At 39.9% G+C, this 16,134-nt stretch overlaps 1 protein-coding gene across 1 annotated transcript in view; it reads right to left on the minus strand.

Moving 5' to 3' along the window:
* Positions 1 to 241: 241 nt before the first annotated feature.
* The window catches only part of btbd8 (BTB domain containing 8), a 52,537-nt gene continuing 36,644 nt past the window's right edge, over positions 242 to 16,134 (minus strand). Inside the window, exons 10-19 of the mRNA XM_067459545.1 lie at positions 13,874 to 13,976; positions 13,055 to 13,237; positions 12,799 to 12,972; positions 9,829 to 9,958; positions 8,757 to 8,818; positions 7,358 to 7,943; positions 5,148 to 5,235; positions 4,919 to 5,040; positions 2,976 to 4,826; positions 242 to 1,170 (exon numbers count right to left, since the gene is read on the minus strand). Coding sequence (XP_067315646.1) covers positions 635 to 1,170; positions 2,976 to 4,826; positions 4,919 to 5,040; positions 5,148 to 5,235; positions 7,358 to 7,943; positions 8,757 to 8,818; positions 9,829 to 9,958; positions 12,799 to 12,972; positions 13,055 to 13,237; positions 13,874 to 13,976 — 3,835 coding nt within the window. The 3' untranslated portion in view covers positions 242 to 634. The remainder of the gene's footprint in view (positions 1,171 to 2,975; positions 4,827 to 4,918; positions 5,041 to 5,147; positions 5,236 to 7,357; positions 7,944 to 8,756; positions 8,819 to 9,828; positions 9,959 to 12,798; positions 12,973 to 13,054; positions 13,238 to 13,873; positions 13,977 to 16,134) is intronic.

Consider the following 16,134-nt stretch of genomic DNA (forward strand, 5'->3'; position numbering starts at 1 on the left):
AAATACACAAAATGTAATTGGCATACTCTTTTAACGAGTGGTTGTAATTAAGATGTGCAATCGCAGCTTTTAATTGGTCAAATTTACTTCAAACTTATTTACACAAAATGTTCACCATTTATTGTAAACAGATTGATACATTTTTGAATCGTTACTTTTATCTGCCTATATCTTTTCGAATATAAAAACAGTAATTTACAGTAGTCTATTACCTTTCAATAATAATAAAAAAATCAACAGATTTCAAACAACACAGCTTTTATTATTAATACAACAAATGTAAACCAGAACCACTAACATACTCTCTACACTCTGTTCAAAACATTTGAACAAAAAGAGCAACAAGAAAATGCATTTTTGGTATTCTACAAAGATTCAAGCAACACCCATCAAGTAAACAATATAAATTAGAAAACTGCCCACATGCAAAACAACTGCACTGAGGTCACTATTCCAGTCCTTCATATAGTACCTGCACGATGAGTACAAAATGGCATGTAACTTCGCTCAACTTAAGCTGGGACTGATCCTTCCTTCTCCCCTGAACAAATAAGAAGCACATACAGGAGGAGGAAAGGATGCAATAATCCAAAGAGTCCTGTCAAAACTGTCTGTATTCCAGTTCAGGTTGCCGTCAGTGATGCGTTTCCAGCTCCACGATAGTCCACTCGCCCTGTGGAGAGGCAGCGTCCTCAGGGGAGAAGCTGGTCACAGTGATGCTGGTGGTGGAGTCCTCCAATGGAGAAATAAGCTCGGCCCAGCGCTTAAATGTGTCTTTTTCGTGATACAAGTAGTCCTGTTCATTCAAGCAGTCTCGAGACAAGGATAACGTCTGCTTTATCAGGTACTGTGCAAGGTTTAAATCCTCTGGGACTGAGTTTATGACGCCCAGATTGGATTCTTGGTCAGACAGAAGCTGTCGAAGCAGACTCCAGTCTTTCTCTGCAAACTGACTGACTTCATCGTCCACTTCCTCTTTAACGTCCTCTGTTTCTACTCCTTTACCATCCCAATGTGACTCCTCCCGTTGGGGATCATTGCTCCTGTCCGCATCCATGCTTTGTTCGAGGGCTTCTCCCAGGTCCATCTCAATAATGGGGGACAGGGCTTTAGACGACCGCCGGTCATGTGTGCAGGTTTGATCCAATGTGTCACAACCATCAATGTCCCCTAAAAATAATTGACAATACTGCACAATGACCAAATGTTTTATCCGTATGTGGGCTTTAAAAAAAAACAAAAAAAAAAAACAAAAAACAGCAATTTTCTTGAAGACATGCGTTGTTTTTAGCTCCACGTGATACAGTACAGAATCACCCCTAGTGCAACTGTGTCCTCCATGAAGCAGTTAAGACAAGCTTGATATACGAATCCTTTTAAAGACTAAATAGATGAAAAAAATATATTCTGTCTTAGGCAGTAATCACTTTTCTATTGTCATTAAACCGGTTAAATGACACATGCATTACAATTAAGCAGATGTGCAAATCCAAAGTTTTCCATGGAGCAACTTTTGACTTTCCATGAACAACTTCTGAATTTAGGATAAGGATGGACAGCTGCCATAAAGGTGATGCACAGAGGAAAATCTACGCTGAATGTGTCTCTTTTGTTCACAAGTGCTATAACAGTAAAAGGCATATTTTTGCCAGCCGCTGCATCTCTAGCATAACTTATGTTTTATTCACACACAAAAGATATGAATTCTCTAGTTCCGATCGAACGGAGCCTTTCTTCTCTTAAATATACACACTGAAAAGCAAGCAAGCACTGGAGCTTTTTAGTTTGTTTCTTAAGTGTTAACTTAAAGCTACACTGAAAATACGAGGGACATGCTGGCAAAAGAGTGCTTATTGCTTTACTTGGCAAACTCAAGATACGCTTCTTGTAAAGATAAAACTCGAGCAAAACCTTTAACAGTGACTGGTATACACGTATACAAGTGTGAAAAAAGAGAGACACAAGGAGGACCTTGAAAATTGTTTTCTAGAAACACAACATACAAAAAAACAAAACTACTAATTCTACAGTAATGCATTGAATAAAATGACATCTACAACGCAAAAATCTAGTGTTGAGAAACTGATTACCTACTACAGAACTACAAATGGTGTGATATATTGTGAATGAGAAATAAAATAAATAGAAAAACAAACACACAAGGATGGATACAAACATAGATGGGATTTGAACAAAAGCAATAACAAAGCCTAGCATTGGCATGCAAGATTCCCTGGTTTGGATGACTAAACAGACAGAGTCTTGAAAAGTAAGACAGCAACACTCAACATCAATATTGAGTACAAAAAAAACATCTAGATCTAACACATTCAAAGCATCATGGCCTCTGTATAAGGTGTGGTCCTTTATGTGCAGTATTAAAAGGAAGCTTAGCTCACTGTATGTTTGTGCATATATTTATATATTTGAAGGCCAAGTCACATTGGTGCTTGTCTTTTGCATAAAGATCTCTTATGGAAAAGTCAACGTATAAAGGACTTGGCCTATGAGGAAGAAGCTTAATATTCAGTATGGATAATGACAAAAAAATAAAAATCTAAAGACTTGGGTGACTATATATTAAGTGCACTGGTACAACTGAGACTTCCCAGCCATACCACATAACAGATGGTCAGCATACTAAACCACACGCATATAGATATTTTTTTCTGTAAAAATTAAGCTTGTAAACTTGTTTGTTGAGTAACTATAGCGCCTCAGAGAAGGCATTTTAGTTGTGTGTATAGCTTATTGAAGTATTAGCAAACAATAGAAGATGATTAAGTGAGGGGGGAAAAGGGAGGCAGTAGTGTGCTACTATCTAAATCAATGAACTGCAAGGATATACCCCATTGGATTTACCTCATTGAAGAAGAACTGTCTGGAAATTTGAGTTGAATGTGTCAGGATGGGAAACTGAGTGAATGTTTCTGAGACTGCTGTCAAGGGGGTTGGGCTCTAACATTATACATTACCTGCTGGAGAGTGTGCAGGTGAGCTCGCATTCAGCTGCGGCTCAGGTAAGTCTAGCCGCAAGTCAGCTTTCCTGCTGTCTATATGTTTGGCCTGGGGATTGCCATACTGTTCTGCCAGCCGGAGGTCCAGGTGACTAGGTCGCTCCTGAGCGGGAATGTCACTGGTGTCTTTGTCTTGCACAGGAGTGTCTGATTGATTATATGCACAATCCTCCTGTGGAGATCCCTGGACCTCTGTCAGGAATACTACAGGTTTGGGCTCTCGTTCATTTTCTTGGTGGTTAGAGATATGGTTTCCTATCGCTGTGCTTGTGGATTGCTGGGAGCAGAAGTCTGTCTGAGAATTGTGAGGTTCACTGTCAAAGACATCGCCTGAATGGTTTGTCGGAGTCTGGGCGCCTCCATCTTCGCATCCAAGCTCTTCACACTCATCCACCGAGAGCAAAACAGAGCGCCGGAAGTTAGAAGCTGACTGGTACTCTGGTTGCTCATTCTCTTGGTCCGCAGGATCTTCAAATGCAAGGTTGATAATACCTTGGAACTGTGGAGGTGGCTCATTAAGCGGGGGAGCCATTCCTCTCGGTAGCACCTCAACTTCCGATCTTTCATCTTCAGTTTCTTCCTCTTCTTCCTCCTCCTCCTCTTCTTCTTCCTCAGTGGAGAAAAGTTGGTGGTTCTGTACACTCTTCAAGTTTTTTAATGCAGAATCCATTTCACAAGGTTCCTCCTCCACTGGCACATCATCCTTTCTAATCCACGATCGTGGTCTTTGACAGCCTACCTCTTCTTCACTTGTAGTCTCTGCCTCCCGTCCTCTGAGCCGTACCTCCACACGTAGTCCAGCCCCGCTCTCATACATCTTAAGCTCCTCAGGTGTGCTGGTGTCACTGCTGCTGCGTCCCAGAAAGTCAGGGCAACGCATGGTCCCACACTTTGAAACGCCACGGTCATGAGAGCAACAGTCGTCATCCTGTGAACCTCCAGCATCATAATCCTCTGACCGTGGCTTTATGTCATCAGAAGAAGTAGTGGCACTGCCAGTCTCTGACTCTGGGCTAACTTGGGGATGAAGCCCATTCCATGAGTCCTCTAGGGGTGTCTCAATGCTCCCTAGACTGCAAGGTGTATCAGGATGGAGATCTGAGTCCTTTAAGGAGTTCATGGAATTGATGCCCCGGTCTGATCCAGTGGTATGGGGTGGAATGGCATGGTCTGTGGACAATTTACTCCCGCTCACCTCACACTGTTCAGAAGTATATGTATGCATGTCCGGAGTTACTGAATGAGTCTTCACCTCTGTGCTTTGTGATTTAGTCACTGGATCACTTCTTTTCTCCATATCATGAACCTTGGTGGAAGTTGCTGACATATGCTTGGAAGCTACTTCTGGCTGGTCTAATATAGCCGGGCTGACTTGTGAATGCATGGACAAAGGAACTTTGGAACTCTCTAGACACGATGCAACTACTTCCTTGCTTCTTGTCTTACCTTCGGTAGAAGCTGGATTCTGCTGAGTGACCTTTTTTAAGTGTTTGGGGCTAGCCATTGAATCTTTCACAGCAGTGCCTGTTTTTTTAGAGCCAGCAGGAGTTGAGCTTTTGACTGCCCCTGAGGATTTTAGAGATGATTTTGTTGGAAGTGTTTCTGGAGCCTTCTGTTTAGGTCCTGTTTTGTTTGAGGCAGAAAGCGTCTGCTTAGAGGAAGACGTGGAAGCTTTGATGCTCTGCCTTGACTCAGAGATGGCCTTTGTTGTCTTCTTAATAGTTGAAGGTTTGGATATATCTTTCTCTACCTCTTTTCTGGGGGAGGCAGGCTTTTTAGAGCTAAGGGCTGAGTCAGGTTTAGATGAAGCTGTTCAAAATAGGGAACAGAAAAGACTTGAGCTCATTACTGTTAAAAACAGTTTACCATCAGATCCATTCTGAAGCATGACTGTTTCTTACCATGGTTTTCTAAAAGGCTTGACACAGTGCTCTTGCTCTTTGGATCCGAGCGGCATGCAGGAATTACAGGTACTGCACGGCTAGTTGTGGTAGGCTTAGTCTTGCTTGATTTATTAGTGGGGCTGTAGCAACACAATGAAGGACCAAATATTGACTATCAACTGGAAGAAATAGATATAGTAAATAAGTGTGAGGATCACAGGCTGGTTGCGCTCATAAAACAACTCACCTGCTAGTCTTTTCAGTGTCTGGTTTTTGGGCAGGTTTGGTCAGAGGAGATTTTGTTGTTGCCTTGGCTTGAAGTTTTGACCTGAGACCTACAATGTAAAAGGATTACCCAGTCTTTATAACAACACAGTAATGTTTTTATAAATGCATAATGACAACAAAGAATGCAGTTATTTAAAAATAATTCCAGGCAAATGATATAAAACTGTCATGTGTATGTTTTAATGTACAGCCAATTAATCAAATTAAACAGCATTATCCTACAGAATCCTGTTCTCAACAAAGGCTATTCAAGAAAATGTATTACATTTATTTTAAAATGGATTAGGTTTTGATATTTTTGTACCTCATTGTAAACTGGCATATCCAGCAGTATCCATGTGCTATCTAAAACCACTTTCCTTAAGAACTGTGAGCAAGGTAACAGGCATGTACAATTTTAGAAGTGCTAAGCAGCTTAATGAGAAGCTAACTCTGGCATACCCCGCTAAAACCTACTCTGCTGAGCACAGACTCTCTGACTCACAGAGTCGTCAGTACCAGGCAAACACCAGCTAATGAGCAAGGAAAAGGGGAGAGATACCTATATTTTTACCTCTGGATTTCAAGATTTAGAACTTTAGTACATTATTTCTCTCCCTGTCCTTCCCTTCCCATTCTAATGTTCTACCTTTTGTTAAAAATCAGAAGCATACATACTTTTACACATACTGTAACTTTTACTTGCGTTGACAGAAGAATAAACATTAGAGGGTAATCCCCGATATCAGGGGCTAATCTAAAAAACCAAGGATAGCTTCTTGACTTCCATGGACCTAAAGCTCTGTCTAGCTTATTTCATTATAGAGCTCTTTTTAAGTCTGGTTTTCACAAATCCAGAGAAACTTTTTGGATTTTTACTTTCAACACATTGTTCCCCAAAAGTTTGAATCAGGAAATTGATTATAGTATATTTTATTGATTATTTGCCTTCTCTTCTTTTCTTTTTTCTTCTTTCTCCCCTAATCTTGATAGGAAACCACTTTCACAGTTAGTAGAGTAGCACACCTGTTGCTGATTGCAAGAATGTATAAAGCAGTATGTGTATTGTTGTTCTTGATGTCTGATGAATGCCTTGATAATGGCAGAAACGTTACATGTTTTTTTAATCAGTGAAGTTTAAGTTCAAGAGTGAGTTACACCTTTTTCCAATTGACTGATTTTCTGCTCAGACAGTTTTACTAGCTCTGATTTTGCTGGAAGCAAAAGACAAAAACATTTTCGCTGGAAGCATCTACTCTTCACAGTAAAACAAGGGACTAGTTTGAGTTTAATTAGAGTATCATTAAAGGGTTAGTTCACCCAAAAATGAAAATTAGATGTTTATCTGCTTACCCCCAGTGCATCCAACATGTAGGTGTGTTTGTTTATTCAGTAGAACACAAATTAAGATTTTTAACTCCAACCGTTGCTGTGTGCTAGTGATATAATGGGTGAATAGGTAACAAGACTATAATAGCAAAACAAAAAAAACACAAAAACATGCTTAGGCAACGTGCACAAAGCCCCTGCTGCTCCTGACGACACATTGGTTTGTTAAGACACGAACCGATCGGTTTCTGTGAGAAACCGAACAGTATTTATGTTTTTTTTTTTTTTTTAACCTCATATCCCAACCAGTCTCATCAAGTTTTCCCATTGGCTGTGACTTCCGTTAGGTGAGGTCAAAAACTGGCGCGATCATAGATATATATATAGATACCTCATTAGTGCCTGCGCGGATAGGTTGAATGAGGATCTACATAATGTATGTCTATGATCGAGCCGCTATTTGACTTCACCTAACGGAAGTCACAGCCGATGGGAAAACTTGATGAGACTCTTCAGGATATGAGGTAAAAAAATGACAAATACTGTTCGGTTTCTCACAGAAACCGATCGGTTCGTGTTTTAACAAACCAATGTGTCGTCAGGAGCAGCAGGGGTTTTGTGCACGTTGCCTAAGCATGTTTTTTTTTTTTGCTATCATAGTCTTGTTACCTATTCACCCCATTATATGACTGGCACACAGCAACGGTTGGAGTTAAAAATCTTCATTTGCGTTCTACTGAAGAAGCAAACACACCTACATGTTGGATGCACTGGGGGTACACATACTATATTGTGTGTGTCGTTGGACAAACATGTTCACATGTGCATTGTGAAGATAATGAAGAATCTAGGTAAATTAACCTGTTGGTGTCCTGTGGCCATTGTTGCGTGGACTCCCAGTGCTGTTGTCTGGTGAGGTGCTGCCAGAGTTAGATGGAGTATTCTGAGCATTGCTAGCTGAATCCTGAGGCAGATCTTTCCCTGACATTGTGTTCTTCAGCACTTTTCCTCCTTTAGCCTGGCCTGTTGAGAGACAAGACCCAGCAGGGGAAGACTTTGGCCTTGCTCCTGGGTTTGGCTTCCTGTCCAACGACATCTTCCCTGTAGGTGAACCACGGGCACCTGAAGGGGTGGAATTCTCCCGTGGAGCACCACCAGCAGTGCCATTCAACACTGGTTTAACAGTAGATGAAGTCTTGGTCTTAGCTGGCATCTGAGTTGGTTTTATTTTATCATTCTTGCTTTTAAGTGAGGCATTGTTACTGGATTTTGTTTTCCCAGAAGGAGCCGTGTGAGCTGATGGCCCTAGAGCATCAGACTTCATGGTGCCTGATGCTGCAGCTACAGATCTTGCAGGGGAAGCACGCGGACCCTGTGATACCTTAATGGGACGATGAGTAGGGCTATCACATGGAGATGAAGTGCCCGAGAGGCATTTTGTAGGTTTCTGTTGCAGTGAGAGATATGGAGAGAGAATGAAAGACTATGATGGCTTTGTACAATATTAATCAGATCAGCAACCCATTTGACAGTAATCTCAGACATAAGAACGAAGCACTATACCATAACCTTTGGATTAAAGGCTAAAAAGCATATTGTAGCAAATCAAAGAAAATCATAAATGAAGGACAGCTGTTTTCTTAGCCCAGTGTCTTTGTATCCATCTCACTTAGGTCATATATAAATATGTATTTTTAATTTTAATTATTATTATAGCTCAATAATGAGACAAAAAAATTACAGATATTCACCTCCTCTTTAAGAAAATAATTCTCACATGTAAACTATATAGCTAACATATGTTTTCAGGATCAGTAATTCTGCAGCATAGATTCCCTGAATCAACCTTAAGGTTGCTGTGACAAAACAGCACTCATCTTACACACATTTAACATCAGTTCAATAAGTTTTTTTGTTTTGTTTTTAGTAAAAGAACCCCTTACAAAATCAGAACTCACAGCAAAGCCAGTAAATCACATTATTTCAAGTGGTCAACCGATATTGTTTTTTTTTAATGTCTAAGCCAATACTGATATCTAGAAAGTAGGCTGGTTGATATAATGCAAATTAATACACAATACAGTTCAATGGAGGCAAATAGGATTGATGAATTTACAGTAAAAGAACATTTATCTTTCTCATATTAAATATTTATGTATATTGGTTGATGCAGACAATCTCAAAATGATCAAATATTAGCCAATTTATCTATCTATAGTCAAACATTTGGTTTCACCAAAATAACAGAATAAAATATTACCTGCGAGCTGGTGAGCACAGGTTTTTTCCCGAGCGGTCTGCAGTCTCCTTTATCAAGAGCAGCTGAGAGGGTTGGTAGAGGGAGGAAGGAAATAAATAAATAGCTCATTTTAGATTTGAGACAGCTTCAGTTTAATTAGAACATCCACTCCTGAATAATCAACATTTGCCAAACATTTCCTCAATCAGACACGCACTTACAATCAGTCACAACCCCAATCAGTAAAACTGGCAGTGCAGCTCTGCAGAGAGCCACTGATTTCCTACTCCTTCATCTCAGATAGGGACAGCGCAGATCTAGCCCTTGATCATCTCACAGCTTATCCAGAATGTCCTTAATATCATCATAAAACAAAGATCTAGGCTTTTTTCCCAGCAGTACAACTGAGCTCGGATTTCACTGCTGTCGTTCCAGAAAACAATCCAAATCATGGCTCAAATACCTCCTGTGAAGGAATGCAGCTTGAGTGTTTGTTGTTGCAAAGCAAATGCTTTGCATATGAGGCACCGTATTCTCGTATGTGGGGGATTCTTTAGAAAGCAGAATGTAAGCAGCACGATCTTGACACCCAAAGCAATGCATAATTTATCCACAAGCATATATGTTTCCACTGAACACAAAACCCATTGTATTTAATTGTGGAGCCCAGTCCCCAGCCCCCTCTGGATATAATGTTTTGATGTGCTCTGAGTATACTAGTCCTCGGTGGTCAAAGCATCACAGGATCATATTAAAGAGATCCGTTCTGATGGCAGTCTTGATGGACTGACAGGAGTTGGAGGTTATGCAGCAGGGTTTCTCTCACCAGCACTGGCTACCCCACTATCCATGTAAAGGAGGGCTCTTTATCACTGCACTGGACATACAAATAAATAAATAAAAGTAACACCCTACTCCTCCTCCTCCTCCTCTACACAAGCGCATTCTGACTGCTGCCTGAGAGCGGTTCGTTTCTTATGTACTTCTCCTCTGATTTATTTTGTACACTCATCCAACATTATTTACATTTAATTTCCATCCCTCATTTTATTACTATTGCTAAATTCTTACCTCTTCTCAGTCCTCTCCTTACCTGCAAGTATTTTTTCTCGATATCTGGGTCGTAGAGAGTCCCATCCTTGTGTGTGCCGCACTGCAAAGAAGGACTGGAACAGGAAGGTCCAGAGCCTCGTGCGCAGCAAACACAGCTCACGCCTGAATGGCTACCAGAGGGACAGAATGAGTGAGAGCGGGTGAGCGAGGAGAGAGAGAGAGAAGGAGGGAGGGTGGATACAACAGCAGGAGAAGAGGAGCGAATCAGCAGCTGCTTCAAAGGCTGGTTGTCTTGGCAACCGATTGCCGTTGCCTCCCTCTACAGCTAACAGGATCCTCTCCAGCTAAATGTATGATGTCACTAGCAGAGGCTTGTGTTCACGCCTTCTGCATCGAATGTTCATTAAAAAAAAAAAGGACCTCTGTATTTTTCAGATCCTGCCTCAGCCTTTCCATCCGCAATTCATTTCTCCCCCTGCCCCTCCCTGCTTTTCTCTATAATGGACATAGAGCCAGATTAGACATGGCCACACCCATGACTCTTGGTCTTTCTCAGACTAATCCATTCTCCTATTTCCCCTGGGATGTGAATTAACTCACAAAGAGGCAGGAAGCGACAGAGATGGGCAGAGAGAAATAAAAATAACCATAAAATGTTAGAGTGAGACCATGAGCATTGGAGGTTGGGTTGTTTACTGTGACCTTTTCTATTTGCAGTGTCACTTTACTGTAATCCGGCCCAGGCCTGGTCACGTACATTATAGCGACTTTAAATCCCAGGATCAAATGAAGCACTTTGTATACATGCCATTTAACAGACAAAATGTGCTCAGCAAGACCATCGCTGCAGGCATGCTTGATGTAGCACAAGGAATCTATTCATCAAGTATTTTAATTACTACAACACTGTAGTTATTAATATATTTAGTTAAAAGATTCCAATAAATATACATAATATACTTTTTAATACGTATATTTATTAGTGCAACATATCTCAACTTTTTTTTTTTTCAAGAAAGTTGTGTCTTCAATCTTTTATGAAAATGTAATAACTGAAACTGTTCTTTTCGGTTGACGTCACAAATACCTCTTACTATACCAAACATACAACCACAATTCTTGCATGTAACACGCAATGGAGAAAAGTGCCACCATACTTTGAAAATACTCAATTATTTCATTGTTTCAACTGGACATGAGATTACAGATGTAAAAACATATGTTCATACTGTAATTTCAGAAGTAAATCCAGTATTTGTAAATGCAAATCCATACAAGATGAATTAAAATTATTAGGGATGCATAATATGAAAAATTTTAACCGATAATTTATAATTAAGTCCTTCTCGTGGCCGATTCCGATACACAATAATTAAGTCCTTCTTGTAAAGAAATTTAGTTCAGTTATAGAACAGACAGTACAAATAAAAACTGAATGCGTCTGCTTACTAAAGAGTGTCGCAGCACAAACGCAGCAGGAAACAGATTCCATTCATCACTAGATGATCGCGGAAGATTTGGTTTCAAAACTTAATGTAAAAGTGCCTATTTAAATGAGGGTGTCATTGTACTGTGTCGTTGTGTTTTTCATTAAGAACAATTGGCTAATAGACCCACAATTTAAGCAACCCGCCCCCGTATTGGCGCTAATTCAAAACCAAAAGTAAAATGTGCCGTGCAGAGCACACATTCACGGATGAACTGTCATCCATTCACGGACGAACTGTCAATCACAGTGTGTGTGTCAGTTCATGCATATGGAGTCATGCCGGTGTTAACGCACGTTGATTAACCGGTGGGGAAATTTCCACACCATCACATCCCTAGTTGTATTAAAACTTTACGCCTTTTTTCTCCCCTCTCGGCATCCTTGCTGAACATGCTTTGAAAATAGCAACAGCATTGTCCTCCACTGCCACAGAGAACAACTTCCAGACTGGTGAAGATGTTCACAGATGACGACGAAATGAGCACGCTACGGGACACAGTCGCTTAGACACAGAAAGCAGAAGAACCTCGGGGTGTGTGCGGGGTGCTAGTTCAGTAGCCAACCCATTGACTGATTCCCTTATCAGTGCCCTGACTACTGATCTAGGGAGCTGATTAAGACGCACCCTTGGATAAATCAGAAATCTGATTTACCAGCAAGCGTACTTTATCGGATTTCTTTTATTTATCGCAGTAATTTATGTATTTATGTCATTTTCACCCATCATTTCATCTCTCAGATTTCTTAAAAAATATTTTAATTTATTTTCCGAATTATGAATAAACATTATGAGTAATTATGTCTAACTCTCATGGTGTGTGTGTGTGTGTGTGTGTGTGTGTGTGTGTGTGTGTGTGTCCGGGCATGTTTTTGTGACATATGAGGACACAAATGTGTATAATGATATTGGTATGACATAGATATTACAAGGAGAGGGTGAAATACGAGGACATTGGCCATGGCCACTTTGGCCACATTGACTTTTCAAAATGCTTATAAATCATACAGGATTAATTTTATTTAGAAAGTAAAAATGCAGAATGTTTCCTGTGATGGGTAGGTTTAGGGGTAGGGGCAGTGTAAGGGGATAGAAAATATGGTTTGTACGGTATAAAAACCATTGCGCCTATGAAATGTCCTCATATGTCACAACAACAAGTGTGTGTGTGTGTGGGTGTGTTTAGATAAATATACCATCTCAATATTCATGTGATATTTAGTTATTTTGTTAATAAGAATGTATAATAAAAAGAAGATATCATAAAGTTTGGTTAACGAGGTGAGTTGCCTGTAGTAGTACTGACTGCAAGCTTAGAATTCGATGGAGAAATATAATAAAATACAGTAATTTATCGCATTTTATAATTAATATAAACATTTCACTATTAAAATAAATATTATAAATCACACTAGATCAATGTGTTAAACTGACCGGCTCTGTTTAGATCAGTTTAAACAAATAATCAATTAACTAAATGAGCTATAATGAAATGCTGGCTTTTAGTGTCCTGATTTGTTTACCTCCACTTCCTCCTGATTGGCTTGGTCTTCTGTGATAATGTCTACCTCACTCGGGTCACCACTAAGCCAGTTTACAGCAGTAAAGAGGTCACAGCAGTTCTCCACAGTAACGCCGTCTCGCACCGCTATGCACACCTTCCTCAGTAGAGTGGGGTCACGTGTAAACTCCTCTCTCTGAAACGATATAAGTCTGACAGTCATAGCTGACAAGACATCTTATATCTTATGTCTAAACATCATTGATTGTTGGCCGTACCCTTCGGAGATCGCGGAAGGCAGCGGTGTGTGTAACCTGGGGCAGGTGTGTGACAATCATCTGCAGACACTCCTCTTGCAGTTCGCTGGCCAGACTCAGCACCTGCTTGGCCCATTTCACCTCCGGCAGGCTGGAGATCAGCTGCTCGCTGCCACACAGCACAGATACTACACTCTGCACCGACTGAAAACCATAAACACACTGTCTCATTCATAGATCCATCTTCCCTTCTTCCTCTGACACACAGTGGCCGGACTGTTAGTGACTGCAAATTTCCGAGTGTAATCCAATATGCTTCAGCAGTGGTTTACATCAAGTCAGGAAGTAAGGAAGGGGAAAACCCATGGTTATACAACTACACTTGGCTGAATGTAGCTGCTGAAGGTCTGGGTCTGTGTGTATGTGCGTGAAAGAAATTTAGGAGACTGCCAGACTATGAAGTTAATGAGCTGTTTGAGGCTTTAACACACACACACACACGCACACACAGCCACCACTCAATCAAGACCTATAATTGCTCTTTAGTCGATGGCCATCCTCACAACAGAGGCCAAAGCTCATCTCATCAATGTCTTATTGTACTATTAGTAGCAGACAGAAGCAGAAAAACAGTGAGGGGGAAAACTTTGTTGCTGTATATGTTGTTTCCCATGAGGAAAACGGCATACAATATAAAAATACTAAAGTAATGTCTTAATGCAGAAAAGTTATTGTGAGAAATTTTTAAAGTAGGATTGGGGGATATAAAATATTATTAGCTTAATTTACAAACAAATTCAAAGAGAAGTCCCCACCAAAACAGAAACTTATTTTACATACCATGTTTTTGGTGACGGTATTAAGGCAATCTCTTTGTAGTTCTGGAGGGAGGAGGGCAAAATTCCTTTCTGACCAGCACTTCACAAAATTCTCAGCTACCCATCTGCGGATTGAAATGTTTCATCCATGTTTTATTCTTGCCAAGTACAAATAAGCAACAATCAAAACTTATTTCCTAGCATTATACATACATGCATACATATACACACATACAAATGCAGTTTTGTGTATTTTGTGACCACATTTGTGTCATTTCAAACCTGCCGTTTTTTTTCTTTAGTGGAACACATAAGGTCTGTGTAACACATCTGCTCCTTTCCATACAACCAAAGTACAGAAGTTTTTTATTCTGTCAGACTCAAAAAAGGACACAACACTACCATACAAGTGTCATGGTTATCAGAAAAAACCTAGCGGAATAATAAAAAAAATCCATGCCATTGGACCTTTAAACAATTTATCATTACATTGAAAGTTTCTTAGAGAGACACCATTGTCTAGATAACGCAAGATGTTAGTACAGTAACAACAGAAAACTCCAAGTATACAAAACTAAATAGTGTGTCTAATGACAAAGGTTAATATTATCTTGTATTACAAAATACAACCGTAGATACGTTGGTTCCAGATCGCTCACTCGATCCTAATAGCAAACATCACCTTTTACACCATATAAGTTAAAACGACTTAATTTGTCAAGGCTATTCATTTTGTAAAAATATATATATTTATTTTTTGAGAACTGAAGTATGATGTTTTTGCATGCTTGTATTTCAGAATACATCACAGTCACTGTGTAGCCTACAATGTGACTAACGTTATATCAACATGCTATATCGTTGACGAAATCGATCAAAGATTCGGGTCGCCAATGTCACGTGATTTCAGCAGTTTGGCGCTTCAGAACTGCTGAAATCACGTGACATTGACGACCCGAATCATTGATCGATTCACTGATTCATTGACCGTTTGATTCTTTTTGGAGGCACATGAAGGAGAAGACAATGCTGAATAAAATCGTAGTTTTTGATATTTTTTGGACCAAAATGTATTTTCGATGCTTCAAGAGACTCTAATCAACCAACTGATGTCACATATGGACTACTTTGATGATGTTTTTATTAGCTTTCTGGACATGGACAGTGAAGTGGGCATTGACTGCATTATGCTCTGGGACTAAAATATAAAATATCTTAAACTGTGTTCCGATGATGAACGAAGGTCTTACGGGTGTGGAACGACATTAGGGTCAGTCATTAATGACATCAATTTCATTTTTTGGGTGAACTAACCCTTTAAGCTTGCAAAGGCATGAACTGAAACGCGCCAGACTGAACTCGCGTTGTGGATGTATGCCGTGAGTGTAGTCACGATTACCTCAGCTCTCATCACAAGAACTCATCAGCTCATTTATCTGACTCCTGCAGTTAGTGCTCAGTGCTGTGATATTCGCGCGGTGACTCACTCATTATATTGAACAGACACGTTCAGTTTTTAATTGTACTCTCTTCTCCAACTCAGTCACAGTAATCCAATAGGTGGCTTTGGGAATGGCCTCACAGGGCAGCGAAGCATTCTGGGAGTTGTAGTCTTTCATCCCCATGAGACAAAAATACATTTTCTGTCTTTTCTCAATCTAGAAGGCACCACATTCAAAAATAATTTCACATTTCTACTACATTGATGACCCAGTTTAAATACAGATTCATCATCCCAGCGCTGAAGTACCCCTTTAAATTCGACTTGTATCCAAATTTAATTATTGAATTCAATCAATGCCTGAAAGGGAGAACAGGGGTGATATGCTCTCTTTTTTCCTGAACCTGTTAGAAGTCTAGATGCTGCTTTTTTTTTTTTAAACAAAATTAGTAGATTAAGGCAAATTACATATAAGGAATTGCGGTGGTCCAATCATATTGTGATGAAGTGCATAAATAACTAATTAAATCCTTCTTTGAAGGGAACTGGTTTTATTTTGGACAGAAGATGAAAAAGACTTCATTTCAAAAACGACACCCAGATTTGTGGAATGTTAAAGACAGGGTGCCTAGCAACACACAATTAGGCATAAAGCAATGGCCTCAGTTTTTATCCCGATTGAGCTTGAGGAAGTTCAGACATCCACAAAATTCCTCCCTCAAGGCAGGAGATGAGATCATTTAAGGAGCTACCATAGTTAAACTTGACAGGGAGATAAAGGTGTGCACTGTCTCAATAAGTGTGAGAGACACATATATATATATATATATATATATATATAT

Source organism: Pseudorasbora parva, chromosome 12 (genome assembly GCF_024679245.1).
Source record: "Pseudorasbora parva isolate DD20220531a chromosome 12, ASM2467924v1, whole genome shotgun sequence".
Classification (NCBI taxonomy): Eukaryota; Metazoa; Chordata; class Actinopteri; order Cypriniformes; family Gobionidae; genus Pseudorasbora; species Pseudorasbora parva.